Genomic DNA, 13,549 nt, shown 5'->3' on the forward strand with positions numbered 1-13,549 from the left:
TCACTGGTGGCTGAGATCGAAGCCCAACACTATACAGAAATAAACGAAGAAGCGTTCTTTAAGACTGAGAACGTGAAACTTGTTGAGGAAAATACCTTCGTCGTTTGGCTCGTATGAGTATTGGAGGATGGAACAGTCCTAATGGTTTGAGAGCTTCTTGAAAATGACTTCAACAGCTGTTGGAGTTCATCACTTATATATTGTCCCTTAGTAGTTATTGGATCATCCTGCCCACTCACACTCATAACCAGAGCCAGTTCATGCGTTATGGCCGTAAGGATTCCATGTAATAGAGTGGAAAGTAAGATGAAAGTAGGACTGCAGAGAGGTAAATAACTATCAAAATACGAGTATATAATCACACAAACACACACACACACACACCCACGCACACACACACACACACACACACACACACACACACACACACACACACACACACACACATGTATACACACACACACACACGCACACACACACACACACACACACACACACACACACACACACACACACACACACATACATACACACACACACACACACACACACACACCGACTCGGTGGCGCAGTTGGTAGAGCACTGAACTGCTAGCATGGTGGTGCCCGTAGTACTTGGTTCGAATCGTGCCCAGGGCCGAAATTATTTCGGTACCGCTGCGCTTCGGGTCGTTACTCTGACTCTCGTGGGCGGGGAGTTGGGTGTGTGTGTGTGTGTAAGGTCATAACATTACCCATAGATCGGACCTACGAGCTCTGAGCTCTCTTCCGGGTGGGAAATAGCTGTCGATCACGAGTCCAACACGTGATCCAAAGACCAAGTGAATACACACACACACACACACACACACACACACACACACACACACACAAATAAAAAAAAAGGAAAATTTAGAAAATAAAAGAGCAAGGCAAAATTGTATGTGTTGATCGGATTTCAATAGAGATCGATGTATTTGCTATCTTTTCTTTGTTCCGTGAGAAATGGCCACAAATAATCACAGAATGGGTAATAATGGAAGGGATAAAGTTCCGCGTAAAACGTCACTATTGAGGTTCCTACAGCACAGAGTATTGAGGCTCATAAACTACAGTACAGTTGTAGGGATATACAAATGCCCGTTACGCGCTGTTGCGCGTTTACGCATGGGTATAGTGCACTGCGTCGTTACCTGCGCAATGTCTGTGTTGTCTGTCTTTACAGATATGTAACGTTATTGATTAGTAGTGCGATGAATGTTTGACATTTTTGTGCAGTGATATTTTGTATGTTATGTATTTTGTATATAGGTATTGTGTATTCTATTTGTCTTGTGTATGTGTTGTATGTATTATATGTCTTATTTTTGTGTAATAACATTTCCACTGTGGTTGTTTGTCATTCGTTTTTAAGTAGTCCTTCGAACCCGATTCGAACAGCCATGTCAGCTTAGAGAAGGTAGAAGGCACCTTAGAAAACCAGCCTATTCTGGCGATTTCATTTTCATTCACGCACATTGACTCCAGTGTTTGGGCAAGTCCTTTCTTTATTAGTGGAAAATTGTGTATTATTGTAATTCATTGTCAATGTGTAGATTAATCAGTACGCTACAGTTTGTTTGATGCGTGTGTGTGTTTGTGTGTATGTATGTGTGTGTGTGTTTGTGTCTTGTTTGTGTGTTTGCGTGCATGTTTGTGTGCTTGTGTGCTGGTGTGTGTGTGTGTGTGTTTGTTTGTGTGTTGGTGTGTTTGTGTGTGTGTGTTTGTGAGTGTGTATGTGTGTGTGGTGTTTGTGTGTGTTTGTGTGTGTGTGTTTGCGTGTGCGTGTGATTGTGCGAAGTGTGTGGGTATGTATGATCATATATTTTGGTGGTTATTTGCCTTCTCATATGATACATTCAGCAGTAAAAATGTGGATCTTGCTTTCCGCTTTATTACACGGAATCCTTACTGTCATAACGCATGAACTGGGACCGGTTATGACTGTGAGAGGGTACCCTGATCCAATAACTACTGAGTGACAATATATAAGCGATGCACTCAAGCACTTGTTAAGGCCATTTCGAAGAAGACCTCAAACCGTTAGGACCGCTCCATCCTCACAAACTTAAACGAACCAAACGACGAAGGTATTTCCCTCAACAAGTTTCACATTCTCACTTTTACAGAATACTTCTTCATACACATCTGTAGCGCTTTGGGCTTCGGTCTCAGCTATCAATGACTATCACTTGCCACGGCTTTCCAATGTAAGGTGTCTCACAGCCTCATAGCATAGAATCTTCTTTACACTCTCTGGAAAGACGAAGAGTGCGGGGTGATCTAATAGAAGTGTTCAAGTGGATCAAAGGCTATAACAAGGGTGATGCAAACAAGGTCATCATAATAAAACAACAGGGCAGGACTCGCAGTAATGGGTATAAACTGGACAAATTTAGATTTAAGAAGGAAATAGGCAAGAATTGGTTTACTAATAGGGTGGTCGATGAATGGAATAAACTTAGTAACCATGTAGTAAGCGTTGAAACTATCAGTTGTTTTAAAAAACCATTAGACAACTTTATGGATGGGGATGACAGGTGGTGATGGATACGGAGCTGCCTAGTGTAGGCCTTATGGTCTTTTGCAGTCTCCTTTATTCTTATGTTCTTTCTTTTCATCTGTTGGATCTGTGGCTTCTAGTAGTTATTGGTGTGTTTAACGCGCTCTGGAGCAGGCAGTGTTGTGCCGTCTGCGAACATATGCGACTGTGAGTGAGGTATCCTGACACGATGGGCATGTGTCATTTTTTTAGTTGCCTCCTCTGTGTTGATACGTACGGAGTGTCGTGTGACGACCACAGCCAAATGTGCTTAGGTGTGCTTTATCTGTACTGTTTGTTGTACTCCACCCTGTCAAAGTAAACATTTCTGGAAGTACCCCTATCATAAGTTTATAGGCAGAAAGTGGATATATCCCTTTTTGCACCCATTCTTCTTTGGTAGTAATGATTATTTTTTGCATCAAAAGCACTACCACCAGTTTCTCGTACTCTCTTATACATTTCAAGGTTTGGAGAGATGTCCGTAGTGCGCACGTTCATTTGAGTTCATTTGGCAGGATTGCAAATCATATATCCACTGTGGTATAACTAGTAGCAAGCTTCCCGTTTCACCAACCTCCCCGCTCCATGTGCTTGATTCTATACAACGCTATGAGGTCTTGTGTGATTTGTAGTCCATGTTGTGTATTCGACTTGGCTAATGAGCCGTCAACACGAACCTCTTTGTTTCAGAGTCTATAACAATGAGTTCTTCTAACGCTCTGTTCAACGGCACCGGCCCACGTGCACCGGCCCACGTGCCTCTTCATATTTTCAGTCACAGGTAAGTAGCGAGTGCGAGAAAGGGTTGACGTATGAGTTTCTCATCAATATATATTTGCGTCCACTCATCTTTTCTTTTGGGTATGAGAAGCGTTTGATGGTACCCTCCCCTCTCACTCCCAGGAAACTGTTTGGTGATGCATTTGATCATGAAGAACAAAACCTTGAAGAAGCCGGCAAACATGCTCGTCTTCAATTTGGCCTTCAGTGATTTTGGCATGCAAGTTACTCAGTTTCCACCTTACATCCACAATTGCTTCCATGGTGGAGTTTGGATGTTCTCTCCATTTTTCTGCGAACTGTATGCATGTCTAGGTGAGTTCTTTTGTTGCCAATATGATAGACAATAAAATTTTCATACACCTTTCACGATTCTGTGAGAGGCAAGGCATTAGAAGTAAATTAACCGTATCACTTATTATTTGAAAGAGAGCACTGGATCTAATGGCCATTTCTGGTTTGTGCAAGTGTGCATAGACCCACACACGCACTCTCCCTCCCTCTCTTTCTTTCTCTCTCTCCTCTTCGCTCTTGCTCATTTCTCACTCGTAGACACGTTACTAATCTTGTTTAGCTTCACTAGCAAACAAAGTATGAATAATCTTTTAACCAAAATTTATTTGTTCCGAAGCCCGAAAGAGCAATAATTAAGTTGGTAAAAAGTCACGTACATTTTGAGATGCTTCCACAACATCTCTTCGGATTTTAATTTCTTAGGATTCGAGTTAACACCACACCGTAGAGACGAAAACCAAATATTTTCGTGACATCAATAACACGATTAAATTGTTTCTTCAGGAGCCATCTTCGGTCTGTACTCTCTGTGGACCCTTGCCTTCATTTCCTTTGACCGGTACAACGTCATTGTCAATGGAGTATCCTCTGCTCCGCTAACCAAGGGCAGAGCCTTCCTGTACATCCTCTTCTGCTATGCCTACGCGATCGGCTGGTCCCTTCCTCCCTTCTTCGGGTGGGGAGCTTACGTTCCCGAAGGTAAGTGCGACATATTCATATCTGAAGGGCAGAATAGTGAGTCTTATCCAATTCTCCGTGATAGGTAAATGAAGTTCTGAATTTTTGCCCCCTGACGTTAAGAGACTGGAATTATGACTGGAATTATGACTCAAGAGCAGTGGTTCTTTTTCATCTGCTGCATTCTCCATTTCAACTGTTTCCCGTTCATGCGGACAAAAACTGTGAGAAGTGCTATTTGCAGCAGGTTGTGAAATGACAATTGCATCATTTACATAGATACTTGGAAATTCCTGTTTGAAAGTAATTTTCTGAAATGTAAGACGACCATTAGAAACCACTTAAAGAATATGACATCGTTTGTCTAATTATTCCATATAATTTCCACTTGTACAAAGTCTTCACAAGACTAAACAAAAGTTAAGAACCGATACTAATGGACTTGAAAGAAGTATATGTATATGGGGTGGGGTTACCTCTTCAAATGAAGATTTCTATTATTGACATTGTTGATTATGATGATGTGCCTATTGAAAACTTGGATTTTTTCGCACAGGTATCCTGGACTCGTGCTCTTTTGACTACCTGTCCCGTGACGTCAACCGTCGCTCGTATGGTCTTTGCATTTTTACTTTCGACTTCGTCATTCCTCTTACCGTCATTGTCTGTTCCTATGTTTTCATCGTCAAAGCTATCTTTGCTCACGAGAAGGCCATGAGGGAACAGGCCAAGAAGATGAATGTGTCCACTCTCCGATCCAACGCAGTGAGTTCCGATTTCTTATACATACTTCGAATGTAGAGGACTCCTATGTTACTTGAAGAGGTAGTGTCTTGCTTTTTATCGTTGTCTATACGCAGGTAGTAACCACCATAATCAAGTATAATGTAATTGGTACCTCACTATCACGATTGTAGTCTTCACTATCCACCCATATTTGGTGTAACAGTTACAATTCCACATATCATATTTGTGGCATGTGCATTCCTTTTCCCGCTAAGATTGATTGATCTCACTATCCAGCGGTACAACATTTGACTAATGACAAAGACATTGTTGGTGTATGGTGACCTTATGGATTAACTTTGTTACTTGACAGGACTCCAACGCACAGTCAGCTGAGGTCCGCATCGCTAAGGTTGCAATGACTAACGTTGCCCTCTGGATTATTTGCTGGACACCCTATGCTGCAGTAGTTCTTCGGGTAATGTCATTTTTTCTGCGCCATCGTCTTTGGATTTTCAGTGAATATTTGATATAACCTTATTGATGTAGGCATAAGTCTAATTCCCTGCATTTGTTTTAATAGGGTCTGGCCTTCGACCAATCAGGCCTCACGCCTCTGGTTTCCATGCTCCCCGCTCTGTTGGCCAAGACTGCTTCTGTCTACAACCCAATGATCTATGCCATCAACCACCCCAAGTTCCGACTGGTGAGGTTCATTTAACTGTAACAAGTTTGTGTATGTATTTGAGTGTATACTGCTAAAAAGAAACCCATCTAACTCTTTTGCAATTCCTCTCCAGGCTCTCCAGAAGACCCTTCCTTGGTTCTGCATCCACGAGCCTGAGGAGAAGTCAACCGATAATCAGTCGAATGCCACTAAAGTGGAGGCAAAAGAGTAAGCGACTTAGGCAAAAAAGCTTGAAGTGATGTCTTCGGTCACAAGGTTTTACTGAATGGTCTATATGACGGATGCCATATAACCTTTTATCTTTCAACACAAAAGTATATTGCAGAAAGAGATTGCGAGGTTTCTACTGAATGGTCTTAGGACGAAAGTCAACTATGTAGTTTTAGTTTCCCTAACAATAATACAAAATATATTAACAGAAATAATGTTTACTGACACAAACGAACGTCTCGAAATAAACGACTACTTGGATCCAAGGAAATTTTGTCTTTCAATAAAAACTCCTTTATCAATTAATTTACTCCTCTCTCTCTGTATGTGTTATTGTTCGCTGTTTCCCGGGCACCTTGCGTATGTATATTCCGATATGTTAATATATGGGTCTCGTATGGGGTGACCGTCTCTCACCAAGGGCGTGTCCTCAGCTGGTTGATAAAGGAATGTCCTCCTGATAAAGAGGTTACAAGTGGATGTTTTGAATAAATAGTCGCAGAGCAGGCGTCGCTGGAGCTACCAGGGACTAGGGAGCTGGGTGGTGTGACAAAGCAAAGACAACCAAATCCTCACCTCTTATTCCAGGTGACTGCCACACCTTGGGTGGATAGCGCGTTATTCTTGCCTGCAGTAAGTGATACTAGACAGATTTGGATTTTGGCAAGACAGTGTTAATTTTGACCATTTGAGGAGATATCTGATTAAGCTTGGAACAGTCCCAGATGGTGATAATCCTGCCCTAGATAATTACACGTGGGAAGTAAGGCAACTCTCAAGTAAAGTCAGTAACGAGGTCAGGCCGGAGATCATTAACGAAGTGAGTGGTCTAGATGAATTGCCCAGTATCCTAACTACTAGGACTTTGTGTTTCCAACAAAGATTTATACCCTTCGGTAAAAATTAGGGCAGATGGATGATGGATAGGTTGAAAATGAGATCGGAATAAAAAGGTCTTATGTTTGAGTGAAAAGGGGAGAAAAACACGTCTGGATTAGATATAATAAAATAGCTATACTATTTCCATTATCTCGTGACCCACAAGGTGTTGTCTGCCGTGTTGTCACGTACTGAATCAAAACATTCAGCATATACCGGAAGCTGTCCACTACCCCGAGTATGTTAACATGGAATATTCTACATGTATATTGATTTTTTCATTAAACGGTAGGTGATATGAGTAATTGTTTTACATGTAAAGAAAAGAAGAGACTTGTTAAAGGATGGGGCATCTCAGATCAGGTGACGTTGCCCCGGCTCCTGACCTAGAAATTTCCGTGGGATGGGGGGTGTAGAGAAGCTGAGTGCGGGTCTTCGGGCCGCTTGCAGTCTGTTTAATTATACCTGTCATACATACAAATATAAAGAACGCGGTGTCTCCCCCATTTTCTTTGGTTTAGACGTGGCAACGCTGCTGGTTTTGCCGAACACATCCTATGGGTCACCAGATAATGGAAGAGATATAGACTGGTTAAAAAGCACATGCCCAGAACAGAACGTAACAATCGGAATCTAATCCAAACGGCTATTTCCATTTCTACAGAACAAAGAATAAGGAAAAAATGAGTATTTACAAAAGAGAGGATAGATATCAGTGGGGAAAAGAGAAGTAGACATAACTAGCATCAGCATTAGAAAGGAAGATGTAGTCAAAAAAATTTGAGATTAAAGCTGCAGAATCCCCTGATCCCTAAGAACATTTTGAAAGGTGCCAAAAATGTGTAAATATGAAATCTGCGAACAGTTAAGAGAAGTATTTAGTAAGTTGGTTGACTATGGGTTTGTGCTTATTTCTTATCTTTAAAAAGGAATCTAAATCTTCTATGCACAATTGAAGATGTCGGTTATAAGTAAACTGTTAAAATCATTGATATAAAATGTGTTTACACTAATTTCATGTTCCTTTTTCCCCGCAAGCTCGGGCTATACAAGGAGTCAAATGTTTGTCTACGATGTTATTCCTGAAGAAGCCCTGCTGGGCGAAACGTTAAATACACTGGATATCATACTCTGCGTTTGGCCTCTTTCCTACAATGCTGTTGCATTTGTTGCTGCTTTTTACTCATGTCCGATTTTATTGCCATTCGCAAACCTACTAACATCACTATTAATCACATTGTCCAAGCCGGTTTATATAAATAATGGACACTAAATGATCTTTAACAGAGTCTTGGGGAAATCCATTAGTAGTACTACCGTATTTTCTTTTGATACTATTAATGATGACCCATTGTTTTTTGACAATAATCCATGTTCTAATCCATTCAAACGTTTTTTCTTTTGTGCCATTGGCTTTGATTTTAGTCAGTAGTCTAAGGCAGGGCACCTTGTCGATCGTTTTGCTAAAGTAATTTCATATAACATCGTAACTATTAATGTTATCTGCCACCTTACTGGTTTTACTCCTCTTTTCCCCACTGAAGCTCGGGTTGCAGTCAGGTACCACATCTATCCTCTCTTTTGTAAATACTCATTTTTCCTTATTCTTACATCTATAGAAATGAAAATAGCCCTTTGGATTAGATATCAATTGTTACCTTCTGTTCTGGGCATGTTTTTTTCAACCTGTCTAGCCATTTTATTATATCTAATCTAAACGTGTGTTTCTCCCCTTTCCATTCAACCATAAAGCCCTCTTCTGACTCCGATCTCATTTTTCAGCCTATATATCATCCATTTGAATGCATTATTATTTGCCCTAATTTTTACTGATGGGTATACATTTTTGTTGGGAACACGAAATCCTAGTAGTTAGGGTAATGCATAATTTATCTAGATCACTGACCTCGTTAATGACATTCGGGCTGACCTCGTTACTGACTTCACTTGAGAGTTCTCAAGTAGTTTATCACCACCTGTGCCGGTTCCAAGCTTAATCAGATATCTCCTCAAATGGTCAAAATTGGCACTGTATTGCCGAAGTCCAAATATGTTTGGTATCGCTTACTGCAACCACGATGCCTGCTAGGATGGATTACGCGCTATCCACCCAAGGTGTGGCAGTCACCTGGAATAAAAGGTGAGGATTTCGCTGCTTTTGCCTTTTCACACACTCTAGCTCCCTGGTAGCTCCAGCGTCGGCTGCTCTGCAACTATTTATTCAAAACATCCACTTGTAACCTCTTTGTCAGGAGGCCTTCATCTATCAACCACCTGAGGACGCCCTTGATGACAGATTGTCACCCCACACAAGACCCATATATAAACATCTCGGAATATGCACACGCAGGGTGCCCAGGAAACACAGCGAACAATAACGCATACAGAGAGGAGTCAATTAATTGTTAAAGGAGTTTTCATTGAAAGACAAAATTTCCTTGGATCCAAGTAGTCGTTTATTTCCAGACGTTCGTTTGTGTCAGTACACATTATTTCTGTTAATACATTTTTTATTATTAAGGAAACTAAAACTACATAGTTGACTTTCTTCGCTAAGACCATTCAGATAGACCATTCAGTAAAACCTTGTGACCGAAGAAATCTGTTCAAGCTTTTAAGTCGTTTACTCCTTTCCCTCCATTTTAGTGGCATTCGACTCATTATCAGATGACTTCTCCTCGTGCTCGTGGATGCAGAACCAAGGATGGGTCTTCTGGAGAGCCTAGAGAGGAATTGCAAAAGAGTTAGATGGGCTTCTGTTTAGCAGTATACACTCAAATACATATACAAACTTGTTACAGCTAAATGAACCTCACCAGTCGGAACTTGGGGTGGTTCATGGCGTAGATCATTGGGTTGTAGACAGAAGCAGTCTTGGCCAGCAGAGAGGGGAGCATGGAAACCAGAGGCGTGATGCCTGATTGGTCGAAGGCCAGACCCTATTAAAAAAAATAAGGAATTAGCCTTATGCCTACATCAATAAGGTTATATCAACTATTCACTGAAAACCCAAAGACGATGGCGCAGTAAAAAATGACATTACCCGAAGAACTACTGCAGCATAGGGTGTCCAGCAAATAATCCAGAGGGCAACGTTAGTCATTGCAACCTTAGCGATGCGGACCTCAGCTGACTGTGCATTGGAGTCCTGTCAAATAACAAAGTTAATCTATAAGGTCACCATGATAATACAATACCTTCGTAATTAATCAAATGTTGTCCTGCTGGATAGTGAGATCAATCCATACAAGCGGGAAAGGGAATACACATGGCAAAAGTATATATGGAATTGTAACCATTACTCCAAATATGGGTGGATAGTGAGGAGTGTAAAAGACTGCAAATGTGATGGTAAGGTACCAATTTGATAGATTATGCTTGATCATGGTGGTTACTACCTGCGGATAGATAACAATAAAAAGGAAGACACTATCTCTCCAAATAGCATAGGAGTCCTCTACATTCGAACTACGTATAAGAAATCGGAACTCACTGCGTTGGATCGGAGAGTGGACACATTCATTTTCTTGGCCTGTTCTCTCATGGCCTTCTCGTGAGCAAAGATAGCTTTGACGATGAAAACATAGGAACAGACAATGATGGTAAGAGGAATGACGAAGTCGAAAGTAAAAAGGCAAAGACCGTGCGAGCGACGGTTGACGTCACGGGACAGGTAGTCAAAAGAGCACGAGTCCAGGATACCTGTGCGAAGAAGATCAAAGTTTTAATAGGTGCATCATCATCAACAATGCCAATAATAGAAATCTTCATTTGAAGAGGCAACCCGTCTAGTATCGGTTCTTAACTTTTGTTCAATCTTGTGAAGACTTTGTGCAAGTGCAAATTATATGGAATAATTAGACAAACGATGTCATTTTCTTTAAATGGTTTCTAATGGTCGTCTTGGATTTGATAATATTACTTTAAAATATGAATTTCTAAGTATCTATGTAAATTATGCAATTGGCACTTCAGAACCCAGCGGCAAATAGAATTTCTCATATTTTTTTGTCAGCATGAATGGGAAAATATAAACACTTGAAACAATTGAAATTGAGAAAACAACAAATAAAAAATAAGAGAACTACTACTCTTGAGTCTTAAATCCAGTCTTTTAACCTATATCGATATTTTCAACGATTTCAAGGGTATTTCCCAGGAAAAGGTAACTTGTAGGTAAGCAAGTCAGGATATGTTTTAGAATTTAGGCCAGAGACATTGTTACCCTTTAAATACACACACACACACACACACACACACACACACACACACACACACACACACACACACACACACACATATATATATATATATATATATATATATATATATATATATATATATATCTGTATAACCTTGTTAAAGCGAGTATGAAGCGAGTTCCAAAATCAACAATAGAGTACATCAGAGGGCAAAAGATCAGAACTTCATTTACACATCACGGTGAATTGGACAAGATTCACTGTTCTTCCCTTCAGATATGAATTCGCCGCACTTACCTTCGGGAATGTAAGCTCCCCAGCCGAAAAAGGGAGGAAGGGACCAGCCGATTGCGTAGGTATAGCAGAAGATAATGTACAGGAAGGCTCTGCCCTTGGTTAGCGGAGCAGAGGATACTCCATTGACAATGACGTTATACCGGTCAAAGGAAATGAAGGCAAGAGTCCACAGAGAGCACAGACCGAAGATGGCTCCTGAAGAAAAAAATTAATCGTGTTATTGATGGCAAGAATATATTTGATTTTCGTATGTACGGTGTCGTGACGACTCGAATCCTCAAAAATGATTGCCCGAAGAGATATTGTGAAAACATTTCAAAATGTACATGTCTGTTTACCATCTTAATTATTCCTCCATCGAACTTCGGAACATATGAAGTATGGTGAAAAGATCATTCGTGTTTTGTCTACTAGTGAAGCCAAACAAGATCAGTAACGTGTCTACCCGTGAGAAAGAGAGAAAGAGCGAAAGAAAGAGAGAAAGAGAACGAGAGAGAGGGAGAGAGACAGAGCGTTAGTACGTACTACACACTCGCACACACCAGAGACGGCAAGTGCTTTATTTCAAATAATAAGTGATACGGTTAATGTACTTTTAATGCCTTGCCTCTCACAGACTTGTGAAGGGTGTAGAAAAATTTATTGTCTATCATATTGGCAACAAAAGAACTCACCTGTACATGCGTACAGTTCGCATAAGAACGGAGAGAACATCCAAACTCCACCGTGGAAGCAATTGTGGATGTAAGGTGGAAACTGAGTAACTTGCATGCCAAAATCACTGAAGGCCAAATTGAAGACGAGCATGTTTGCCGGCGTCTTCAAGGTTTTGTTCTTCATGATCAAATGCATCACCAAACAGTTTCCTGGGAGTGAGAGAGAAGGGTCCCATCAAACTCTACTTATATACAAAAGAAAACATGAGTGGACGATATATATACTGAGAAACTCATACGTCAACCCTTTCTCGCACTCGCTGCTTACCTGTGACTGAAAATATGAAGAGGAAAATATAGATCACGCCGAGGAGGTAGTGCCACATGGGGTTGACTGGAGGGTAGTTGCTCCAGTGATCGTGGATCATGTGTCGGATCGAGTCCGGCACGATATCCACAACGGTGACCCCCTCGGGGTATCCAAACGAGAGGTCGTGGGCCCCATAAGCCATGGCACGTGGGCCGGTGCCGTTGAACTGAGCGTTAGAACTCATCGTTATAGACTGAAACAAAGAGGTTCATGGTCACGGCTCACTAGTCACGTTGGATACACAACAACATGGACTACAAATCACACAATACAAGTCATCATAGCGCTGTATGGAAGAAACCAGATGGGTCGGGAATGTTGGTGAAACTGGAAGATTACTGCCAATTATACCCACAGTGGATATTAAGTTTCCAATCCTGTCAAATGAACGTGCACGGCACGGACATCTCTCCAAACCTTGAAAAGTATAAGAGAGTACGAGAAACTGGGGTAGTGCTCTTGATGCGAAAAACAGATTTCCTTAATACCCAAGAAGGATGGACGTAAAAAGGGATATATCCACTTTCTGAATATAAACTTATACGACACAAACACAGGGGAGGCAACTCGAAAAATGACACATGCCCATACTGTCCGGATGCCTCACTTACAGTCGCATATATTCGGAGACTGCACAACACAAGCAGACCAATAACTACTACAAGCCACAGATCCAACAGATGAAAAGGGAGGTCAAGTAGAGTTTATGCTATGAGGCTCTTAGATTCGGCGGAGCCGACACCTTACATTAGAAAGCCGTGGCAAGTGATAGTCAATGGTAGCCGAGATCGAGGCCCAACACGCTACAGCAGTATACGAAGAAATATTCCGAAAATTGGGAATGTGAAACTTGTTGAGGGAAATACCTTCGTCGTTTGGTTCGTTACGTTTGTGAGGATGGAACGATCCTAACGGTTTAAGGTCTTCTTCGAAATGGCCTCAGCAACTGCTGGAGTGCATCGCTTATATATTGTCACTCGGTAGTTATTGGATCACCCTGCCCTCTTACAGTCATTACCCATGCCAATTCATGCGTTATGACCGCAAGGATTGCGTGTAATAAAGCGGAAAATAAGATCAACGTTTTTAACTGCTGAAAGTACCACATCCCTTAATTAACAATATTATATGAGAAAGCAAATAACCACCAAAATATACTATCACACATACACACACACCACACACACACATACATACACACACATA

At 41.2% G+C, this 13,549-nt stretch overlaps 3 protein-coding genes across 3 annotated transcripts in view; 1 reads left to right on the forward strand and 2 right to left on the reverse strand.

Annotated features, from left to right (window-relative positions):
• Positions 1 to 3,527, reverse strand: part of LOC143018696 (compound eye opsin BCRH2-like) — an 8,821-nt gene extending 5,294 nt beyond the window's left edge. Inside the window, exons 1-2 of the mRNA XM_076174281.1 lie at positions 3,461 to 3,527; positions 2,270 to 2,301 (exon numbers count right to left, since the gene is read on the reverse strand). Of these exons, the coding sequence (XP_076030396.1) occupies positions 2,270 to 2,301; positions 3,461 to 3,527 (99 nt within the window). The remainder of the gene's footprint in view (positions 1 to 2,269; positions 2,302 to 3,460) is intronic.
• On the forward strand, positions 3,526 to 5,576 carry LOC143018697 (compound eye opsin BCRH1-like). Its single transcript, XM_076174282.1, has 4 exons — positions 3,526 to 3,658; positions 4,142 to 4,336; positions 4,872 to 5,080; positions 5,415 to 5,576. The coding sequence occupies exons 1-4, from the start codon at positions 3,526 to 3,528 to the stop codon at positions 5,574 to 5,576; spliced, it is 699 nt and encodes a 232-aa protein (XP_076030397.1).
• A 3,865-nt stretch (positions 5,577 to 9,441) lies between these two features.
• LOC143018809 (compound eye opsin BCRH1-like) lies at positions 9,442 to 12,527 on the reverse strand. The gene is made up of 7 exons (XM_076174386.1): positions 12,302 to 12,527; positions 11,992 to 12,183; positions 11,318 to 11,512; positions 10,312 to 10,520; positions 9,862 to 9,966; positions 9,635 to 9,757; positions 9,442 to 9,540 (listed from the first exon to the last, which is right to left on the reverse strand). Exons 1-7 carry the CDS (start codon positions 12,525 to 12,527, stop codon positions 9,442 to 9,444), a joined length of 1,149 nt encoding a protein of 382 aa, XP_076030501.1.
• Positions 12,528 to 13,549: the final 1,022 nt, after the last annotated feature.

The sequence above is a fragment of the Oratosquilla oratoria genome, chromosome 35 (assembly GCF_046742065.1).
Source record: "Oratosquilla oratoria isolate Oo_2021 chromosome 35, ASM4674206v1, whole genome shotgun sequence".
NCBI classification, from domain to species: domain Eukaryota; kingdom Metazoa; phylum Arthropoda; class Malacostraca; order Stomatopoda; family Squillidae; genus Oratosquilla; species Oratosquilla oratoria.